Here is a 19,639-nt window from a genome sequence, read left to right as displayed (position 1 = left end):
TTATCTGTGACTGTGAAACCTGTGCTGCTATTAAGCAAGCAAAAAGGTTGAAGCCCCTATGGTATGGTGGACGCTGGGAGAAGTATAAATATGGGGAGGCCTGGCAGGTTGATTATATCATGTTGCCACAGACCCGCCAAGGTAAACGCTATGTGCTTACCATGGTGGAAGCAACCACCGGATGGTTGGAAACATATTCGGTACCGCATGCAACAGCCCGAAACACAATTCTAGGCCTCGAGAAGCAGGTCCTGTAGAGACATGGCACTCCAGAGCGGATTGAGTCAGACAACGGGACTCATTTCAAGAACAGTCTAGCGGCTACTTGGGCACAGGAGCATGGTATTGAATGGGTATATCACATTCCATATCATGCACCTGCTGCAGGAAAAGTAGAAAGGTGTAATGGACTGTTAAAGACAACACTAAAGGCACTAGAGAAGGGAAAAGGACGAAAAGGGATAAAGACCAAACAAGTCAACCAGCCAACTGAAGGTAAATTAGCAAAATCTCACCACTTCCCTTTGAACAAGCAGGATGGCTCGACACGGCCCAGGGCTCTCTCCTCACGCGTGATAACAGCAGTCACTGTAGGCCTCCGCTCCAGATAAGCCAGACCGAGACAGGGACCCACCATTCTCGAACCTCACCGGAAAGGAAGAGAGGGAGGTCTCTCCTGCTGGCTTTATTTATACCTCAAGTTACGTAAAGGAATAGCATGGAATACTTCTGTGATCACCTTCCTAGTTCCTTCCTGGTTACAAGCTGGTCTCCAGGAAGGCCTGAGTGAAACCATTACAATATAATATATTTAATCTTATGCCTTACAAATATTAAGTAGACAGGAATAGAGAGAATTAGTAATTTGTCTGACTGCTGAAGAAAACAATGTAATCTGTTTTTCATTTTAGAAGACACTAGCCTTACCTTTTTGAAAATTGTGTTAATTTATATTTCACAGTTTCCAAGTTGAGAATTGTGGTGTGACAGATTCTGTATTGAGCTTGGTATTTGTATTTGATGGCAGAGCAAAAAAAAATGGAGCACTTTGAAGCTTTATAATAGGATACTGTGTTTCAATACTCTTTTGTTGTAGTCAAAAGAACCTCCTACACTCATGCCTGATATGCATAATATTTTCATTATTACTGAAACATGATGAATATGAATTCTCCTGCCAGATCTCATAGAGATTCAAAATTCTTTTCTTATCATATAGTAATCTAAAATGTGTAATATAATACGATGCTACAATAAACAGTGTTTTCACTTTAGTTATTTATCTGTTACCATATTCTACATAAGTTGGTTACCTCACTGCTTTTGCCATGGAAGCCCTTCTCTAATTCTTAAATGTAAACTTTCATTTTTTCCCAACCAAGGGACCTGTTAAAGTGACCATTTCAACTGCAAAAACTAAGTGCTGATATGCTGAAAGGAAGCTCCCTGATTTAGCTACGTGTCTTGTAGAGTCAGTGCAGAGAGAGATTCCTTAGAGGGTGATTCTCCAGCATTGAGCAGGATGATGCCAGAGCTGTGAGTAAGAGCATACAACCATGTAACCATGACTGAGCTCTACGCAGGAGCACAAATGCCACAAACTAACACAGCAGTTGCTTTTACAGGTTTTGACATGGTTAAGTCACATCCTCACTTCAGGCTCAAGCCACAGAAGGACAAAGCTTAAGGTCAAAGCTATGTAACTACATTTTCTGAGCAAGACACCAGGCTTAAACATTTAGAAAATTTTGTAGTTTATATTGTATTTATATTGCAGTTTAAGACCTGCTTGGTTGTGGAAAGCTGGTATTCTGAGTCTTTCTAATGACTTTGATACAAAGCTTCGTTGAGATACCCACACATATGCCTTTAGTGCTACTTAAAATTCTCATGTGTGTTACAACCTGCCCCAGAAGGGGAGGGTAACACAGGTTCTTGTTAATAAATGCCTCGGGTGGATTAGAGTGAAAAGACACTAAATAATTGATGTTTGTAAATATACATATATATATATATGTGGAGTTTATTTTAGAACAATTTTTTTTTCAAAAGAAAACAGGTATGTAGCCCTTTTAGTTGTTGTCAGCAATATTAAAGCATAAAAATAACACTTAAGGAAATTTATAAGGAAAGGAAGAGAAATATAGGATAAAAGTGGAAAGATATACATACTCACTGTCTGCCGGATCCAGTGATGAAACTTGGTAGTTGCAGCTTTGAAGTCTGTTAATTGAAGTGATGATATTGATCCATTGTGGGTGGGAGAAGCCCTCGCCAAAACTGAAAGATTTAATGAGTTATTATACACTTCAAACTCAGGTGGGAACACCTGGTACCTCCCCTGGGGAGGGGAGTTTTACAATGGGTGATGTGACAGGACATCTTCGTTGTTCCCTGGAGGGGTTTTCACAGCAGAGTCATCATGAAGGAGGATATTGGCATGGTAAGAAGGATTATCCCACCTCACAGGATTTGCCTCTTACTAGCCTTTTCCCTTATCTGGAAATCCAGTTTGTAGCTTCAGGTATGCACACCCTTCTGCACCTAGGATACTTGGACAGTGGCACCTATTTTATCTGAAGGTCCTTTACTGGTAGGCATATTCAGAGAGGGTGAGCAGCTGTTTCTTTTCAGTTTGCTACAGTGGACAAAAGTCTTTTGGTGATCTTACAATGTTTAACCCATTAATTATTTCAGTTTCTGACAACGGTGTTTATGTTGGGAGATATGACATGACCTGCTAGAGCAGCACCTGCAACTTTGCAAACCTGTGAAAGTGGGATACGTGCTTCAGCTGAATCCAGGGCATTTTCTGCGCAAACTGTGCCTTTGCTTTTGTGATTCATAACATGACTTCTTAGGCCCCATAGACAAAGCCTGACCTGGTCTAAGTGGGATTGCTTGGGAAGTGCTTGAGCCATGGGAAGCTAGGAAGGCCTCCTTCCTGAGGGACCCAGGCTTTTCTTCCTCTGCTCCAAGGAGCAGTGAATGATGATAGCCTCCTCTGCTCTGCAGTGTGTGACAGTGCTGTTGTGGTGCTAGCAAGCGGGAGCAGTTCCATGTTCTCAGGTCTCCCTAGCCTGCTGCAACAAGCAAACACAGTTGTGCAAACAGAGAGGAGCTGTCAAATCTGTTGTGATGCTCATGATAATGCTCTGCTAGTTCTGCCTGGGATGCATTGTGTGGTGGCCAATTTGAGGAAACCAGCATTTCCCCCTTTTCAGACAGGCTGTCAACACTATCTTTTACTCCATGCGGTATATGGAATAAACAATTTTTGGAAATGGTTTTTCAAAACCCCTCATATTCATCTGTTGCCAGCCACCAGGACAAGCAGGGTGTTGCGCGGCCACAGCCCAGGACTTACGTGGGTGACTTCCAGTCTGAGGTCTAGGAAGGCATTCTCTGGGACTGGTCCTTGCTTCTGGGACTTAAGGCCCTGCTGCCCTGGCTGAAACAGTCACTGTGCTGATGGGAAGTGGCTTCAGCACAAGACACCATCTTAGTAAATCTGTGATTCTGTGGGCTGAATGAAGAGGCCTTGGTCTGGGAGCTGCAGCCCTGTCTGTAAAACCAGTCATTCACCTTTGTGCGTCAGCTCATCAAAATCACTGGAGACAAGTGCGCCCTAAAGAGGAGGGCCAGTGGCTCCCAGAACACTTTAGCCCTCAAGAGGTCATGCTGCTGGCAACACTTGAGTGCCCCAGAAGATAGCAAAACCATGGCCAGGCCAGCAGCTGGGGCATATGCTAGCCCTTAAGGAGACCTGGAGGCACTTGTAAAAGAAGAATATATACAACTATGAAAACTGGAAGATATTGCTATCCCGACCTATGAAGGTTTCTCCTTTTTCCCTTGGTGCTTCCCTTCCCCCCCCCTTTTGTCTGCTACAGCCTGAGGTTGATAGGGCCTGTGTGGTGTGATGGGGTGCAGCCATGTACACCATTGCCAGGGTGGGGAGATCTCCAGGTCCAACCTACATCTCATTGCTTGTTAGACCTGGCCTCTTCCATGCCCCACTCTGCTGATGTTTTGAAATCCTGCTCTCCTCCAGCCTTCACTGCTCACTAGTCATGGTATGGTTGCACCCAATACTTCACTTTGCACAGAAGCAGAGCTTTACGCTGGTCTCCAAGCAGAGCCATCGTTGTACTCTGACAAGGTCAGCAGGACTGCCATGGAAGCACTGGGGCTGCCTAGTCAGCAGAGGAAGTGCTGTGGCAGCTCAGACCAGTGACAGCCTATCTCCAGGCTGGCCAGACCACATCCTGGCAACTCATGCCTGAGCAGCCCTGTCTGTGAGGTCTTGAGCAGACTCTGCAGAGCCTGTGTCCTGCTGCCAGCAATGGCCGTGGGCTGTTCTTGTGTTATGGAGCTCAAGGGTTGGGGTGCCGGATCTCTCTCCCAACTCCAGGCATGCGGATGGCAGAAAGGGTGAGGCTCAGGTCCTGGGAGGAGCAGAGGCACATCCCATCTGCTTTGATTTTCTGGCAGAAGGTGGGAATTACTTAAACCAAACTCTTCCTCAGGAGTGCTCGGGCTTTAGCAAAAGCGCTCTTCACTGGAAACATCTTCATTGTGTGACCTGGGTGTGTTGCAAGCAATCTGAGGAAGTCTGTGCGGAACTCTGGTATAGAAGCACTTTGGGGTGTGTCAAATGAGAGCATTTGTAGCCAGGGATTTGGCAAGAGCTTCTGAACTTATAGGAACTCAGCAACTGCAATCAGTCCCTGCTGTCTTCTCCCCAGTCTTTGCAAGTGTTTGCGTGGCCTTTTATTGGGAGAGATCTGCTGTTTCCATTTTGTTTTTCAAAACCAATGCCTACATCCAGAAATCCCATGCTTGGGAGCTTGTTCTGTCTGATCTGGTGGTGGAAAAACTGCACAGCTCAAAAGCAATGGTAGTTGATCTGTGCTATTGTTTGGTCTGTCCCTTGTGCCACCCCCCAAAGGTCTGATGACTCTCCTACCTACCTTCTCATCAGGAGTGAGAACACAGGGACTCTGATCTCCCCACTTTGGAGCTATTGACTGTCTCAGTTTGAAGAGACTGGAATGTTTGCCAAAGAGGATGAGCTATGAGACAGACCAAACTCCTCTCTCTCAGCAATTGTAAATTCAAAATTATGGGCTTTAATTGAGGAAGTGTGGGGAAAAAAAGAAGAAATAACAACCCTTTATTAAACTCATTCATCACTGAACATGATTTCCAAGTAGAATCCTTGGTCCAGTTTTCCTGTGAGGGCTGGGAAGAGAATGATATGAGACTAGAAAACATATGTGAACTGAAACTTTCCTTCACTAATGCGTGAGACTCCTCTTTTGTGAATAATGTGAACAATAGTTATCTGAAAAAGATTACAGAATTCTTTATCACAGGATACAAAGAATCTGCCATTTGAATTCATGGTAAGAAAGGACGAAGAGTGGAGCAGGCCACTGTCCTGCTTACACAATCCCTAAATCAAAGAAAGATTCCAGTTTATTGGACAAAATCTGTTCTTGAGTAGAAAAAGGAGGGGGCATTGGAAGTACATACATATGTATACAGGAGAAAAGGTGACTTGATCACCTCCTTGCAGTCCTAAACTCTGTATAATGGGAACTTTTCCCAGACTTTCATGGCAATTCACATCAGATGTCAGAGTTAAAAAAACAGTGAGACAATTGTACCGCTGATATCTCTTTAATGGCTGTTGCTTTGAATTGTATCACTCCAGAGAGAGACTATAGTTTCAGTTATCAATACCAAAAAACCTCACATTATTGAATCATTCATTTGTAGAAAATTGATTCAAATCAAGCATACAGTTTATGTCTGTGTTTATATTGCTTTAGCTGAAGCACACTGTGAAATTCATGACTGGTTTTATGCCAAAAGCCAAACACAGGAGGTCAGATTATATTGGTTTTATGGTACAAAGCCCATCAAAAGGTGTGAAAATATCTCAAACTGCCAATAATTTGTGCTGTATCAGTGCTTTTGTGTCATTTGATGGTACTGATTTTGATCTAGTAATGGGAGCCCTAAAGCCAGACCCAGTGTGTCATGAAACTACAGATTGATGCATAGTTGCAGTTATTTTTGCAAGTACCTCACAACTGGTAAAAAAATCTCCCCCCTGTTTTGCCTGTGGATGTGTCACAGTTTAACCCCAGACCTAAGTACCATCCAGTTACTTGCTCACTCCCACACTGATTGCCTCCCACCCCAGTGGGAAGGAAAATTGGGAAAAAAGTGAAACTCACGGGTTGAGATAAGAACAGTCACATAACTGAAGCAAAGATAAATACTGTTATTATAATAACACTAATGATAATAATAAAAATAATAATAGTAATGACTGTAATGAAAAGGGGAGAGAGAGAGAGAGAGATTGAGAGGAATAAAATCCAAGAGAAACAAATGACGCACAATACAGTTTCTCACCATCCACTGATCAATGCCTAGTCCAGCCCAGACCACAGATGTGATCAGCCCCTCTTGGCCTAAATCCTCCCCTATTCCAGTTTATATACTGGGCATGACATCTATTGTATAGAATATGTCTTTTGCCTGTTTGGGTCAGCTCTCCTGGCCATGTTCCCTCCCAGAGTCTTGTGCACCTGCTCACTGGCAGAGCATAGGAAGATGAAAAGTCCTTAGTTTAGGGTAAATACAAATTAGCAACAACTAAAACATCAGTGTGTTATCAACATTATCCTCATATCGAATGCAACACTGTACCAGTTAGTAGGAAGTACATTATCATGTCCAAACCCAGGATACAATGCATGTTCTTATTTCTATATTGCAGTTTGTCGTCACCTCACTTTTGGCAGTGCCAGAATGCATGAGCTGTGCTGCACCCTGGGCCAGGGAAAGTAAGCATCCCCCAAAATGCTGTTATTTATTTATTCCTTTTTAGACTGGGCAATCTCAGTGATTTAGGGATTAAATTTGCAGATTCCACCAAGCTGTACAAAATCAACTGAGGATTGATACTTTGTGGTATGAGGTAGGAATGAGTAGTCACAGACAGAAGTCACTTGGGTTACCTTTGTCACTTAAGGAAATGTGCATAGCACATAACACAAAATAAAACTAAGAAGGTCTTCTGGACAAAACAAGGTTTATTCTGGAAGAAGGGGCAAACCAATACATAACGGCTAAAATTACCACTGAAATAAAAAAGGAACGGGGCAGTGAAACATACTACTGATTCTGACTGCAGCCAAATTCTTGGCTTTGCCCTGAGCTACCAGTTCGTGAATTGCCTCAAATGGCCAGTACTTTGCAGATGACCCATAAGCCTGTGCTTTGCAGGGGAATCAGCAGAAATGAATTACTGAACTTTGCAGATTTTTTTTTAAATATTCAGAGAAGTACTGTGTATTAAATATGTATTTATCATGCCCAGCCAGTGTGAATATAATTTATGAGTGATTATAGAATCACAGACTGGAAAAGGCTTAGTTAAGGTTGAAAATATACTATGTCTAGATTTGCCTTAAAAAAAAAGGTGATTTTGAATGTTTTTATTTTCAAAATGGGTACTTTAATGTTCAAGAAATGAATCGGGGAAGCAGCTGAGTGCTTATGAACAGATGTGAATATGATTCCTTATGGGGAAATATAGTAAAAATGTATCACAAACATTTAAAAAACTTTTCAAAACTAGCAGAGATGATTACTCTGAAAGTTACTGTTACAGGTTTACTTGTTCTAAAAAAAACAAGCAGGAATTATTCTTTCCCCTGTATCACTGTAAAAGAAATACACTGACTGAGGGAGGGGGAAGCAGTTTGCCTAGGGTAATTGACACACACAAAAGAACTAAATAGCAGGCCTGAATTCCATAGTGATGGCTGTCAGAAGACTGTGTGTGGCGGGGTGAGTTGTTTTTTCCCTCTCCTCGGAAATGTCAGGGACTTCACTTCTGCCCTGACGCAGGGAGGGGTGTGGGTGGAAAGGCTCCAAGGTCGCTTTTGGTTTTGGCCTGGTCATCTGGCTGTCTTCTGGCTCTGGTTTGCCTTTGTCTTCCTGAGCCCTGTTCTGCCCCCAGCCTGGACCTGCTCGGACTTCACCGCAGAGGTTTGACCCACCTGCAGAGGAACTTTCTGGGGAGGAGGTCGCCTTCTCCCTCCTCCGCTCCTGTGTTTGGCAGTGGCGTGTGTCCATTGATGAAAGGGGGGAATTCCCAGCCACAGCCAGTGAGTTTTGTGGGAAAGAGCCTCCTTTCATCCCTTTCCCCCTTCCCCTTCTCAGGATGTGTGTGGGGGGGGAGGAGATCTCCATTTTCGGCTTCTCCCACGTATTGGGGCCCCCATGCGGCAACCACCAGAGCCCAACAGCACCCCTGACTGACTACCACCAAGCACCTACAGGCTCTGCACCTCCAGCGATCGGACCCCTGCTGATTGTTGTTAGAATTGTGCCAAAAGGCAGAAAGTCCTGAACTGCTTCCTTTTTGGAGGGGATTGTTTGGTATAGGGTTATTGTTCGGTTGGTTTTGTGTTCTTTTGTTGTTCTGCCAATACACATATATCCTTTAATAAAGGGCTGTTATTTTTTCTTTCTCCATACTTCCTCAATTGGAGCCTCTTAATTTCAGGTTTACAATTGCTTAGAGGGTTTTCCTCATAACTCACCCTCCTTAACAAAACACTTCAGTCTCATTAAACTGAGACAGTTACTATAATCCTTTAATTTTCTTTCTGTGTAATATCCTACAGCTAAAAACTGCCTTCAGTATCTATAAAGAAAAAAGATATTAGAAGTGTAATTGATGTAAATTAGAACTGGAAGCTGAAATGAGACTAATTCAAACTGGATCTTAAGCATGGGCTTTAACAACAAAAGTTTGAAATATTGTAATAAACTACGAAAGTTTATTTGGTTTTTTAATGACCAAAGGCCTTCAAATGAAAATTGCATAATAAATTACCTGGATAAGTATTGGAGTAAATGGCAGAAATAAAATAGTCTGTGCCATGTAAAAGACCAGGCTAAATGACCTTCAGAACTTAATTTTAGAAATGTGAAATTTTTTTTTCAGTACTGCCAAACCTGCCATTTCACTAGCTGAGGGTCCTGTTTAACCACATGTTGCATATTTTCTCATTTTATGGATATTGCTGATTTCAGCAAGATCCTATTTCAGCAATCCTATTCTAAGCCTGCAGCGTAGTTTGGTGCCAATGTGAAACAAAATCAACAGAAGAAAATCTGGGTGTTGAAGCAAAGTAGATTAACAAAATTTAGAACTATATGGAATTTGTATCTTTTTAGATAGAAGAGCAATCCTTTTTCTTCTAGAGTCTGGGCAGTTTATCACAGAAGATTCTTAAAGTGTGCAATTGTTCAGATGTGCATGTGGGGGGGTGTGTGTGTATCAGACATGAAGTTAAAAGTGCAGCAATACGCTTGAATTATCTATCCCTGCAGTTTACAGCTTCCAAATTGCTAAACAGTAGCCAAAATGTGCCCAAGCGCTATTAGCTACTGTCTCTGAGATGCCTTCATCTCTGGTCATTTGCACTTCCAATCTATTCCTGTGCCTCCACTGGTACCATTACCAAAAGACATATTGTATCCATTACCACCTTCTGGGTGCTAAGAGAGTTTGTAGCATAGCTGTGGGCCTTTCCATGTATTTCATTTCGGTGCCCAAGAGCACTTCAATTTAATTGACTGTAACAGTGTACCTGCCTTGGTCTATACTGTATATGGTTACAGAACTGGGTGCTGTCAATGGCTGTTTAAATTATTAGCAGAAATTAATAACTGAAGTAGTAATTAAATAAATTAAAATGCCTACTTTTTCTGTTACTACTTTCTTTTGACTAGGTAAACATTTTTAAATGTACTCAGTGTTACTCTAATTTTTTCCTCTGATGTCCATGAAATTCCCAGTCCATAAAAATGTGTGTTTTGCTTTATATTAAGTGTGACCCCATATCTCAGAGTGATAGTGGATATGTGTAGCTAAAAATTGATCAGGCATATTTCTGTCCAATTTCTTATCATTTATCAAAACCAGTCTTGCTTCCTGAGGGAAGATGGTCCTGGAGAGTACATAAAGATGCAAACTTGCTGTTCCTTGGTCTTAGCACATAGCCAGACTCTACAATGTTTGACCTCTATGCCTATAGGAATGAGAAACTTACTAAGTATGAGCAGAAAGAGTTTCTGGAGAAGAGATGGTCTGTCTGTTTTTAACTCACAAGCTCCAATACTTGTATATATACCATATATGCAGCTATGACTCTTACAACCTAGATAGAGTAATTTTATAATTTGCTTTTAAAGGAAGGATTGTTTTTTAAACTGTAACTTTCTTTGATGCTGGATTATATTAATTCCAGCCAATATTTTTTATTGTATTTCATTCAGCCCTAGCTTTAAAATGCACATAACGTAAACCCTTGACGAGGGTATTACAAGTTGAGCTACCAGTAATTTAGTGACAAAGTTCTCTCCAACTTCATTATGTTATGCTCCACAAACCTATTTGCAAAAGAGATTAATGTCTTACTAGCTTTTATTTGTTCATTATTTTTTTTCAGTATTTCCACTCTGTGTACATGAGGGACATTTGGCAGGTTCCCAGCTAAACAATGACTTTTATCAGCTCAAGTCAGCCAGGACACTGACTTCTTTCATCAGAATGATGATGAGTTGTTTCTTCTACAATGGGAAAACTGCTCTTGCTCTTTCTATTGTCTTTGCACAATTGACTTCCTGAAGCCTGTAATCAATTGGTTATGTTCCTCTTAAAATATTTACTAAACTATATTCTCTTGGCTCCATATGCATTTATTTCAAATGTAATTGTTACTTCATCAACAGAAAAATCCCATCCCAAGCCCCAAATAAACAAGAGGTCCCTAGACAATATGATGTAAACTGAGCTGATTTGTTATTTAAAGTTATTGCAATGTATTTCACAGCTACTGTATTGCTTGGATTACTTATGTTAAAACAAAAGCAGTTTGTGAAAGTTCCTACATCGGTTTCAACCTGTTTTGGTGTTTTCAGGTGTACATGAGAGTATTGGCAGCATCTCTGGCAATTCTTTGTATTTCACTGCAGGCCAGGCAGCAGCTGAGATCTGGTTTAATTTTAGAATTGCCAACCTGAAAGGCAATGATGACTAAGACAGCAATCCCTATAGGAAGCTTATAAAATGCTATTTGCCAAGCTCAAAACTGAGTGGTTTCATCCTGGAACTGCTGAGGATTACGTATTATATATACTCTAAGGCTTCTTGTATTTTACCTATTAACTGATTTCTAATCACAGGTGGCTGAAAGAAAAAATTAGGGGTATCTGTCTGGAGTACCACTACATGTTGGTTCATTGTACATATATATTTAAAGAGCACTCTCACCTACTTATGTTTCAAGACTGCATGCTCTAGTAATTCCCTCTTGTGTCCATATCACCATTCAGTGTGTTGATCTGATTTAGAAATTTGACAGATTTATCTGCTTTCCTAAGGCAAAAACACTGCTGAAATGACTACAGTGTACTGCTCTGTAACCTCAAGCAAACATACAGCTATGTGATCTCATTCAGTAACACTGAAGAATGTAAATGCCTGCAGGTTCCAACACTTTTATAAGTATTTTGCTGAATCAGGAGTTAACTCTAAGCATTCAAATAGTCCCACTGATGTCCCTGGAATCACTAGAAGTTAAAGGATGTGTTTTGCTGCTGTAATTGTGGGCTTTAAACTCTTCACGAAAAGGTTTGATGGTGATTTATTTTGCAAACTTTGGTTGAGAAAAACTTTCTTGTGAGCTAGTGTTAATAATTAAATTGCCAATATCAGAATATAGTTTTTAAAAAACCATGCAGGCATATTCTGGTTTCTTGAGACTGTATTGCACTACACAGGTGATTCTTAACCAGCTACGAAATCTTTCTTCACAGAGACCAGCTCCTAATGCACCAGTTCTGTGTATTGCTCTCCTTTGTCTCTGACACAGATGTGCTGATAAAAACCCCAGCAGAACTGGTACATTGCTCTGTTCCCCCCAGTGTGCTTAGAGTCGAGTAAGCAGATTTTCCCAGAGTTTCTCTAGAGTCAAATCCATGCTTAGGAGCTTTAGTGTCAAGAAAATGCACAAATGGTTAAAAGACAATCTCCCAGCTCTTTCTTCATCACAGCTGCACTGTGTAACAGAAGGGGTAAGACAGAAAATATAGCCTAAAGTCAACTTTTTCCACAATGCCAAAATTCTGATAAGTTTCTGCAAACTTATGAAAACTTATGTTTGAACAACTATTCTTGAAAGTCTCTTTACTTCACAGAGGAAGAATATGAAAGCAAACATCTTTAAAAATTAATCTTAAACTTCTAGAGTCACATAAAAGCTGCCCCAGGATTTTGATAGCAGGCATCATTAGTAACAGTTTCACTTCAGTGATGTTCCTTGAATATACATAACACTTATTCATTCTTGATGAAATGTTCACATACTCTTCTATTACTTCTAACACTGTGAGGTGGAATGAATTATCTCCTTTTGTGAGTTCTGCTGAGTTCTGCTGTAATTTTACTACTGCAAGCTCTTGGCAGAGAAAGATAGAAGCAGCAAATAAAAATGTGTGTATTTTATAAATAATTAGTTTCTATCCTTAATAAAATTGACTAAAGTAAGAGTTGCGGTAAGACAACTGAATGGCATGAAAATAGGGCACTGAACTTGCCATTAGCTCACTGTTTTCTATGATGACAGTGTCAACTGGGATATATCAGGCAATGGAAACATGGTTAATACCATGGGAAACATAATAGACAGGCATTCCAGTTATTCCTGTTTCTTCCAGGAAGAACTTCCAGGGTTATCAGGCCCAGATTACTGATATGGTTCTAAATATGCAATGAAGAGGGAACAGAAATCTGACTGGGATAGGTGCAGAGCCACCAGAAGCTGATTTAGCAGCATGTGAACCTAGCTGTACCATTCCCAAGACCTCTTAAAGACATGCTTTTAAAGCACTGCTACCTTAGCATGTCTGGCATAGAACTGACAGATTTTTCCAGGCCTGATCTTGGGTGCAACTGTTCTGTGTTTGCAGAACTGGGAGTGTTAAGGAGAAGCTTGAGAGATATCTCAGTACCTTACAGGACCTAACTCAGCCCTAAAGCTGAGTAAAGTGCTCATGCTGTAGCCTCTGTTAACCCCCAGATGACTTGCAGAACTACAGGAATGTCTCAGTGCTGCACAGCTCCTAGTGGGTCATGGATAGCCAGCTCCTGGCTCTCTGGACAGGACAGCCTGGAGAACTACCCAGCCCACCTCCATGCCCCAAAAGAGAAAAAAAAGTATTGAAATGGCACAAAGGTGATTCAAAAGTAGGAAATTTAGGCTTCTTTGTTGTGCTATTGCACTGGATTTGTAGTGTATTTATTCTGAGTAGACTAACTGTAGGATTCAATTGAGAATTTTTTGTCCCTCTTCTTTAGTATGAGTTGGATGTCCAAGATTTCACAAACTGGCCATAACTAGAGATAGGACATGGGGAATAGTTCTGCTGCTGTTACTGAAAATCACTTAGTTTCCTGGTTGGTTCATCTTGTTCACAAAGTCATGACTAAACCCTTTGCCAAATTTGGACTCATTTTGATCCAGAACAGTTTGTTGAGAGCTATGCAGCTTCAATACTAGCAATGGCCTTAAACTTTTCTGTCACCTTCTTACATCTTTCAGTCTTTTATAGGATAAAGCTTATTTTTTTTTAAGTACTGTGAAACATTTTGTCTTTTATGAAAGGTGGAAGCAGATATCTTGAAGTGGATCTTGTACTGAAATGCATGTACTTGTGTGAAAGGAATGGGTTTCAATGATACAGTCACTTCAGCCATGAAATTCTTGTTTGCTTCTCTGTATTTTAAATTTATATGTGTTTTTCAGAAGGTTTCAAACAGTGTGGAGTAGTGCTAATTCCTCTTGACTGTACTTCGAAGATGCATCATGAGAAAATTCAAGGGGGCTGTAGTTGGATAGGTTGTGTCCTGGCACACCTGTTTGGAATTTCTCTGACAGAAAACTGTACATACTCTATTAGTTTCAGAAAACTGAAACAATTAATCTCCTTAGCTCCCTAGTCTTTAAACCCATTGGTTTTGAAACCAATACTGGAATATAAACTCCCGAATATCACAAATGCTGTATCTTATGGTGGTGAATAGCAAAAAAAAGCCCAAGACTCAAATCCTTTTCAAACCAAAGTGTAACATGCAACCACATGAACAAAATGCTGCCATCAAATTGTGACATTTCAGTTTTAAATTGACAAATAAATAATAATAATAATAATAATCTGAAAGCATCAAGAATATGTAGGTCTTTTCTTTTTTTGAAATGGGTGGAATGAAATTGCCAAGAAAAGCATCTTCTGCCACTGTTGTTAATGCCTTTTTTTTTGTACTTAATGAGGAGCTGCTTGTTTGCTGCAGCTGTATCATAACTAAATAATATTAATATTTTAATTTGACTTTTTCAGGTTGTGTGGTCTTAAGGATTCATTTACTCTCAAGTCAGGTTGGATTTTATGAGGGTATGGTTTTATTTAAGAATTTCCCTAAGTGCTTCACCTAGGTTATCTAAAGACATTAGCACATCATTTAGCTGCTAGAAAGTTTAACAGGAATTTCGGTCTTTAAATGCTTAGCAGGATTAAAGACACTATCACATCAAAAGAATGAATTTTAGCTTCATCTACATCTTTCACCTCCTACTCCCTCCTCTTCCTCCATGGTTGCCTAACTTACTTCTCAATTTAATTAAAAGTGAAATGACCTTCAATCTCTAAAAACAAACAAACAAATAAACAAACAAACAAAAACAACAAAAAAGGGCCAATTTAAAATATTTCAGTTGAAAAAGGACCCTGTCGACTTTTTCCGATTGGATTTCTCGAGAAAAAGTGTCTGGGATTGACTTCACTTGGCCCTGTCAGCGCAAAATCTTGGAAACGATTTTCCCAAGAGCCATTCTGGACTCCTAAACCCCCCATCCCCCGTGGCTTTGAAACGCTATTTTCAGGCTAATCTAATTAGCCTGATGGCTTGCCCACCACCATGCAAGTAAGATGGCACAATCTCCTTGATGTTTCCCTGCCTCCCAGACTTGTACCTTTTTTTTTTTGTTAATCAGGCTGACTCTAAACAACAAAAACAAACTCATATTCACTGAAGGAAAACCTTTTAAGAGGCAGCTGCTAAGAAGCTAACCGTTCCCTGCATTTGAGGAGACATTAAAAAGAAAATAGGTGTTGGTAGTGAAGCCGTACTGCATACTTAAATACCGATTACATTTAATCTGTATTAAGTCTTCATTCAGTAGCGTGTAAATGTTGATGCGATGGGCTGAGACAACGGGCATGCAGGGGTGAAGCTCTGATCTGCTTATCTAGCGCATCTCTACGTCCCGATCAGATAGAGGAAATCGCAAGCCTAGGGCTGGAGAAATGCAGTCTGGACCCGTCGTAAAGAGAAAGCGGCCGAAATCTGTACAAACGTTTTGAAGCTATGAACTCAACTTTAAGTGTTGACTGAGAGAAGATGAAGGAAACCTGAAGGTGTGCAAACCAGGCTCTGTGAACCTCATCTCAAGTTTGATTAAGTTAGAATCAGCAAATCTTCTTGTTAAGCAATCACTTATTCGGCTTTCTGCGTTTTCTGAGTTTGCAGAATTACAGAGCGGAATGAGAGAACTCCCATCGTTCAAAATACAGAGCCGCAATATAGCAGAAAACGTGTCACAGAAGTTGTGTTAGGGATTTTCCTTTGTCTTTCAGTGACAGACAGTTAGTAAACACCACCACTTTTTTTTTTTTTTAATGATAGATTCTTCCCAGGATTGTTAGTTCTATTTACTGGATAATAACTGATTTACTTATGATGTGTCAATTTGACACACTTTTTTATTCAAGATTGTTCCCAGTGATATTTTTCTCATTTCACTTTCAGACACAGCCTTTCACCCTCCTGTCGAAAGGAACCATAACGCTTTTTTTAATCTTTTTTTTTTTTAACCACTTTTTTATTGTTGCTGCCTCTGTTGCTACTTTTGTAAGAGAACAGTGATTTCAACAGCGTGCTGCACTGCAATTCCCGTCTCGGGAGGGCCGGGGGGCAATGCCGCCTTTAAGCGGGGAACCGCGGGGGCGAGGAGGCGCGCACTGGAGCTGAGCCCTCGACGGCAGGACGCTGGGCCGATGGCATGAATCATAACGAATCGGGCTTTCATCGCTACAGCACTCGTCAGCGGTGAGCGGGAGCCCTGTGCGTCTGTACAGCAGTCCCTGCCGAGACACGACGGACGCTGCTGCCCGTGCTCCCGCTGTCCCTGCACCCGCGGCACCTCGGCTGGTGCTGCTCCCCGGGCAGCCCCGGCAGCGCCCTGGGGAGGCTGGGCGTGGGGCGAGGGTGCCGACCCGCACGAAGTCTGCCCGGTCCCGTGTTCGCGGTTCTCGGCCGAACCTCGCCGAGCTCCAGGCACTCAGGCGGCCGCCGCCTGCCTGCAGGTGGCGATCGGCACCTCCGAAGCCACTCGCCTCGGCACTCCCGGCCCGTGGGCAGCCCGGGCGGTGCGGTGCCCTCCCGCCCCAGCCGGCACTGCCTGCTCACAGAATGCTATCCCCTCGCCTCCCTTCCCCTCCGTCCCGGCACCAGTCCCCAGGGGCAGCTAAGAGCACCGCTGCCGGGGCAGAGCTGCGGCGAGATTTGGAGAGGGCGAGGGCAGTCGTGGAGAGTTTCTCCGCGGTGTCCCCCCAAAGAAGAGGGGGCAGGAGGGAGTGACAGACACTTCCGCCCGCCCGTCGACGGCGACCGAGCGAGACCCCCCCGCAGGAGGGCGGGAGGGACAGGGGACGGAAGGGGAGGGGAAGGAGGGGAGGATGAATGGGAGGGAGAAAGCTAGGAGAGCGCGAAGAGGCAGAGCAGGGAGGAACGGCGCGGGAGAGCAGCAGAGCAAGGGGCAGCAGCTCGGCGAGCGGCGGCGGGAGGGCCGCCCCCACGGCCCGGGGCTGCGCGCTGGGCAGAGGCGGCGGGGATGGGCGGGAGCGGGGCGGCTCCGCCAGCCGCCGTCCTCCGAGCCTCGGCCGCCTCCCGCCGCGCTATATAGGGAAGGGAGGGGTGGTTGAGCGGGGGGTGCCCGGCGTGGCCAAAGCGCACGGGGCGGCGATGCCTCCTGCCAGGGAAGCGCACAAGTGACCGGCGCCTCTTCCCATGCCTGTCTCCTGAAGCGACCCCCCCCGCCCGGCATGGATGTGGCCAACAACACTACCTCCCCAGCGCGCTCCCCCGAGGGGACAGGTAGCCTTGGCCTCGCCGAGGTGACCCTGGGCTACCAGGTACTCACCTCCCTGCTCCTGGGAACGCTCATCCTGTGCGCTGTGAGCGGTAACGCCTGCGTGATCGCGGCCATCGCCCTGGAGCGCTCCCTGCAAACCGTGGCCAATTATTTGATCGGCTCGCTGGCCGTCACCGACCTCCTGGTATCCGTGCTGGTGCTGCCCATGGCGGCCCTGTATCAGGTGCTGAACAAGTGGACACTGGGGCAGGTCACTTGCGACATCTTCATCTCGCTGGACGTGCTTTGCTGCACCTCTTCCATTCTGCACCTGTGCGCCATCGCCTTGGACAGGTACTGGGCCATCACGGACCCCATCGACTATGTTAACAAGCGGACTCCCCGACGGGCGGCCGTGCTTATCAGCCTGACCTGGCTAATCGGCTTCTTGATATCCATCCCGCCCATGCTGGGCTGGAGAACGCCGGAGGACCGCTCGAACCCCGATGCCTGCACCATCAGTAAGGACCACGGGTACACCATCTACTCCACCTTCGGCGCCTTTTATATTCCGCTTCTCCTCATGCTGGTGCTCTACGGTCGCATCTTCAAGGCGGCCCGCTTTAGAATCCGCAAGACAGTGAAGAAAGCGGAGAAGAAGAAAATCGCCGACACCTGCCTCACCCTGTCTCCGGCCACCGTGCAGAAGAAAGGCAACGGGGAGCCCGACAAGGGCTGGAGGCGAACTGTAGAGCCCAAGCCTGGTGCCTGTGTTAACGGCGCTGTGCGGCAGGGCCAGGACGGGACTGCCCTGGAGATCATCGAGGTTCAGCGCTGCAACAGTTCCTCCAAGACTCACTTGCCGCTGCCCACCGAGGCGTGCGACTCCCCACCGCCCTCCTCCTTCGAGAGACGCAATGAGAAGAACACGGAGGCCAAACGGAGAATGGCTCTGTCCCGGGAGAGGAAGACTGTCAAGACCCTGGGCATCATTATGGGCACCTTCATCCTCTGCTGGCTGCCGTTTTTCATCGTGGCCCTAGTCCTGCCTTTTTGTGACAGTAAGTGCTACATGCCCGCGTGGCTAGGGGCAGTAATCAACTGGCTGGGCTACTCTAACTCCCTTCTCAACCCCATTATCTATGCCTATTTCAACAAAGACTTCCAAAGTGCTTTTAAGAAAATTATCAACTGCAAATTTTGCCGTCAGTGAAGCCCCCCGCTACGGGACGGGGCAAGCGGGGTCCTCCTACTCGCTCCACCCGCCTGCCGTGCGCCGCAGAGTGCCCCCCCCAGCTCCTCTCCACCGCCGTCCGAAGGGCGGGGGACCCCGCCATCTCCCCCGCAGCGCACCGTAGTCCGTCGCTCCTTCGCTCGCCGGACAAGCCCCGCGAGGCAGGACGGGGCTCCGCTGGGAAGGGCGCGGGACGCTCGGCCCAGGAGGGCTCCGCGGCCGCCTTCGTCTTGCATGGCCTCCGCTGCCGGGCGCCGGCGCTCCCGCCTCCTTCCGTCCCCTCCATCATTCTGGGTAGACTTAGGGTTTGCAGGTCGTTGCTCGTGGTAGCTGTAAGCCACTGTGTCTGCCCAAGTAGCATCGGTAAAAACAAACCACCCTATGCAGGAAACCTCCGTGTCGGGGATTATTCTTGGATTTACGAGGCGACGGCGGTGGACTCAAGAGTCCGACCTCGGTCTGGCAGTAGTGTGAGTATGGAGGCTGGAGGCGGAGGAAGGAGCTTTGGGCGCATTGCTTCCCGGGCTGTGAAACCTTCAAGTGGGTGTTCTTGGGAAAACCGACCGTGGTTTGTAATCTTGCAAAGTACTTAGAGCAATGTCCCTGTTTGCATTACCTGTGCCTGACAGCTCTACTGCTATGCTAGGACCTTCCAGTTCATCGGGCTTCCCTTTGTTACAGCACAGGGAAATGATGGGACTTAAACCCCAACCGCACGCCTCATTATATGGAGATTTATGGGGATTATTTTTTTTAAATGCCTTCGACCAAGTGTTTCCCAGCAAGGAAAGGCTTGGAGCTGTGCGACTATCTCTGAGTACACCCCGCTCGCAACGGCACAGCGAGTTTAAGCAGCCTGCGAAGTGGCGCTTCTTTCTTTTTTTTTTTTTTCTTTTCTTTTTTTTCCCTCCTCTTCCTTAAGCCGCTTGAAAGTTTCTCCCGAGACATTGCGGTTGCTTCGGAGGCAGCCAGATGAGGCACATTTTGCTCGGGGGAAAAAAAAGAAAAAAAAAAAAAGACAACAACACGATTCAAACTGATCAACCAAAACATTGCCATGTGCTCCGTAGCAGTAGGGGAGGGGCCGAGAGCATCTGCCGGCGGCAGTCGTAGGTGG

The 19,639-nt window shown here is 44.5% G+C and overlaps 1 protein-coding gene across 1 annotated transcript; it reads left to right on the top strand.

Annotated features, from left to right (window-relative positions):
* The first annotated feature begins 290 nt into the window (after positions 1-290).
* On the top strand, positions 291-18,516 carry HTR1A (5-hydroxytryptamine receptor 1A). The gene is made up of 2 exons (XM_017811118.1): positions 291-353; positions 17,194-18,516. The coding sequence occupies exon 2, from the start codon at positions 17,260-17,262 to the stop codon at positions 18,499-18,501; it is 1,242 nt and encodes a 413-aa protein (XP_017666607.1). The 5' UTR covers positions 291-353; positions 17,194-17,259; the 3' UTR covers positions 18,502-18,516.
* The last annotated feature ends 1,123 nt before the right edge of the window (positions 18,517-19,639 follow it).

The sequence above is a fragment of the Lepidothrix coronata genome, unplaced genomic scaffold, assembly GCF_001604755.1.
Source record: "Lepidothrix coronata isolate B3197 unplaced genomic scaffold, Lepidothrix_coronata-1.0 Scaffold31, whole genome shotgun sequence".
Taxonomy (NCBI): domain Eukaryota; kingdom Metazoa; phylum Chordata; class Aves; order Passeriformes; family Pipridae; genus Lepidothrix; species Lepidothrix coronata.
This window is presented reverse-complemented; position numbering and strand designations above follow the sequence as displayed.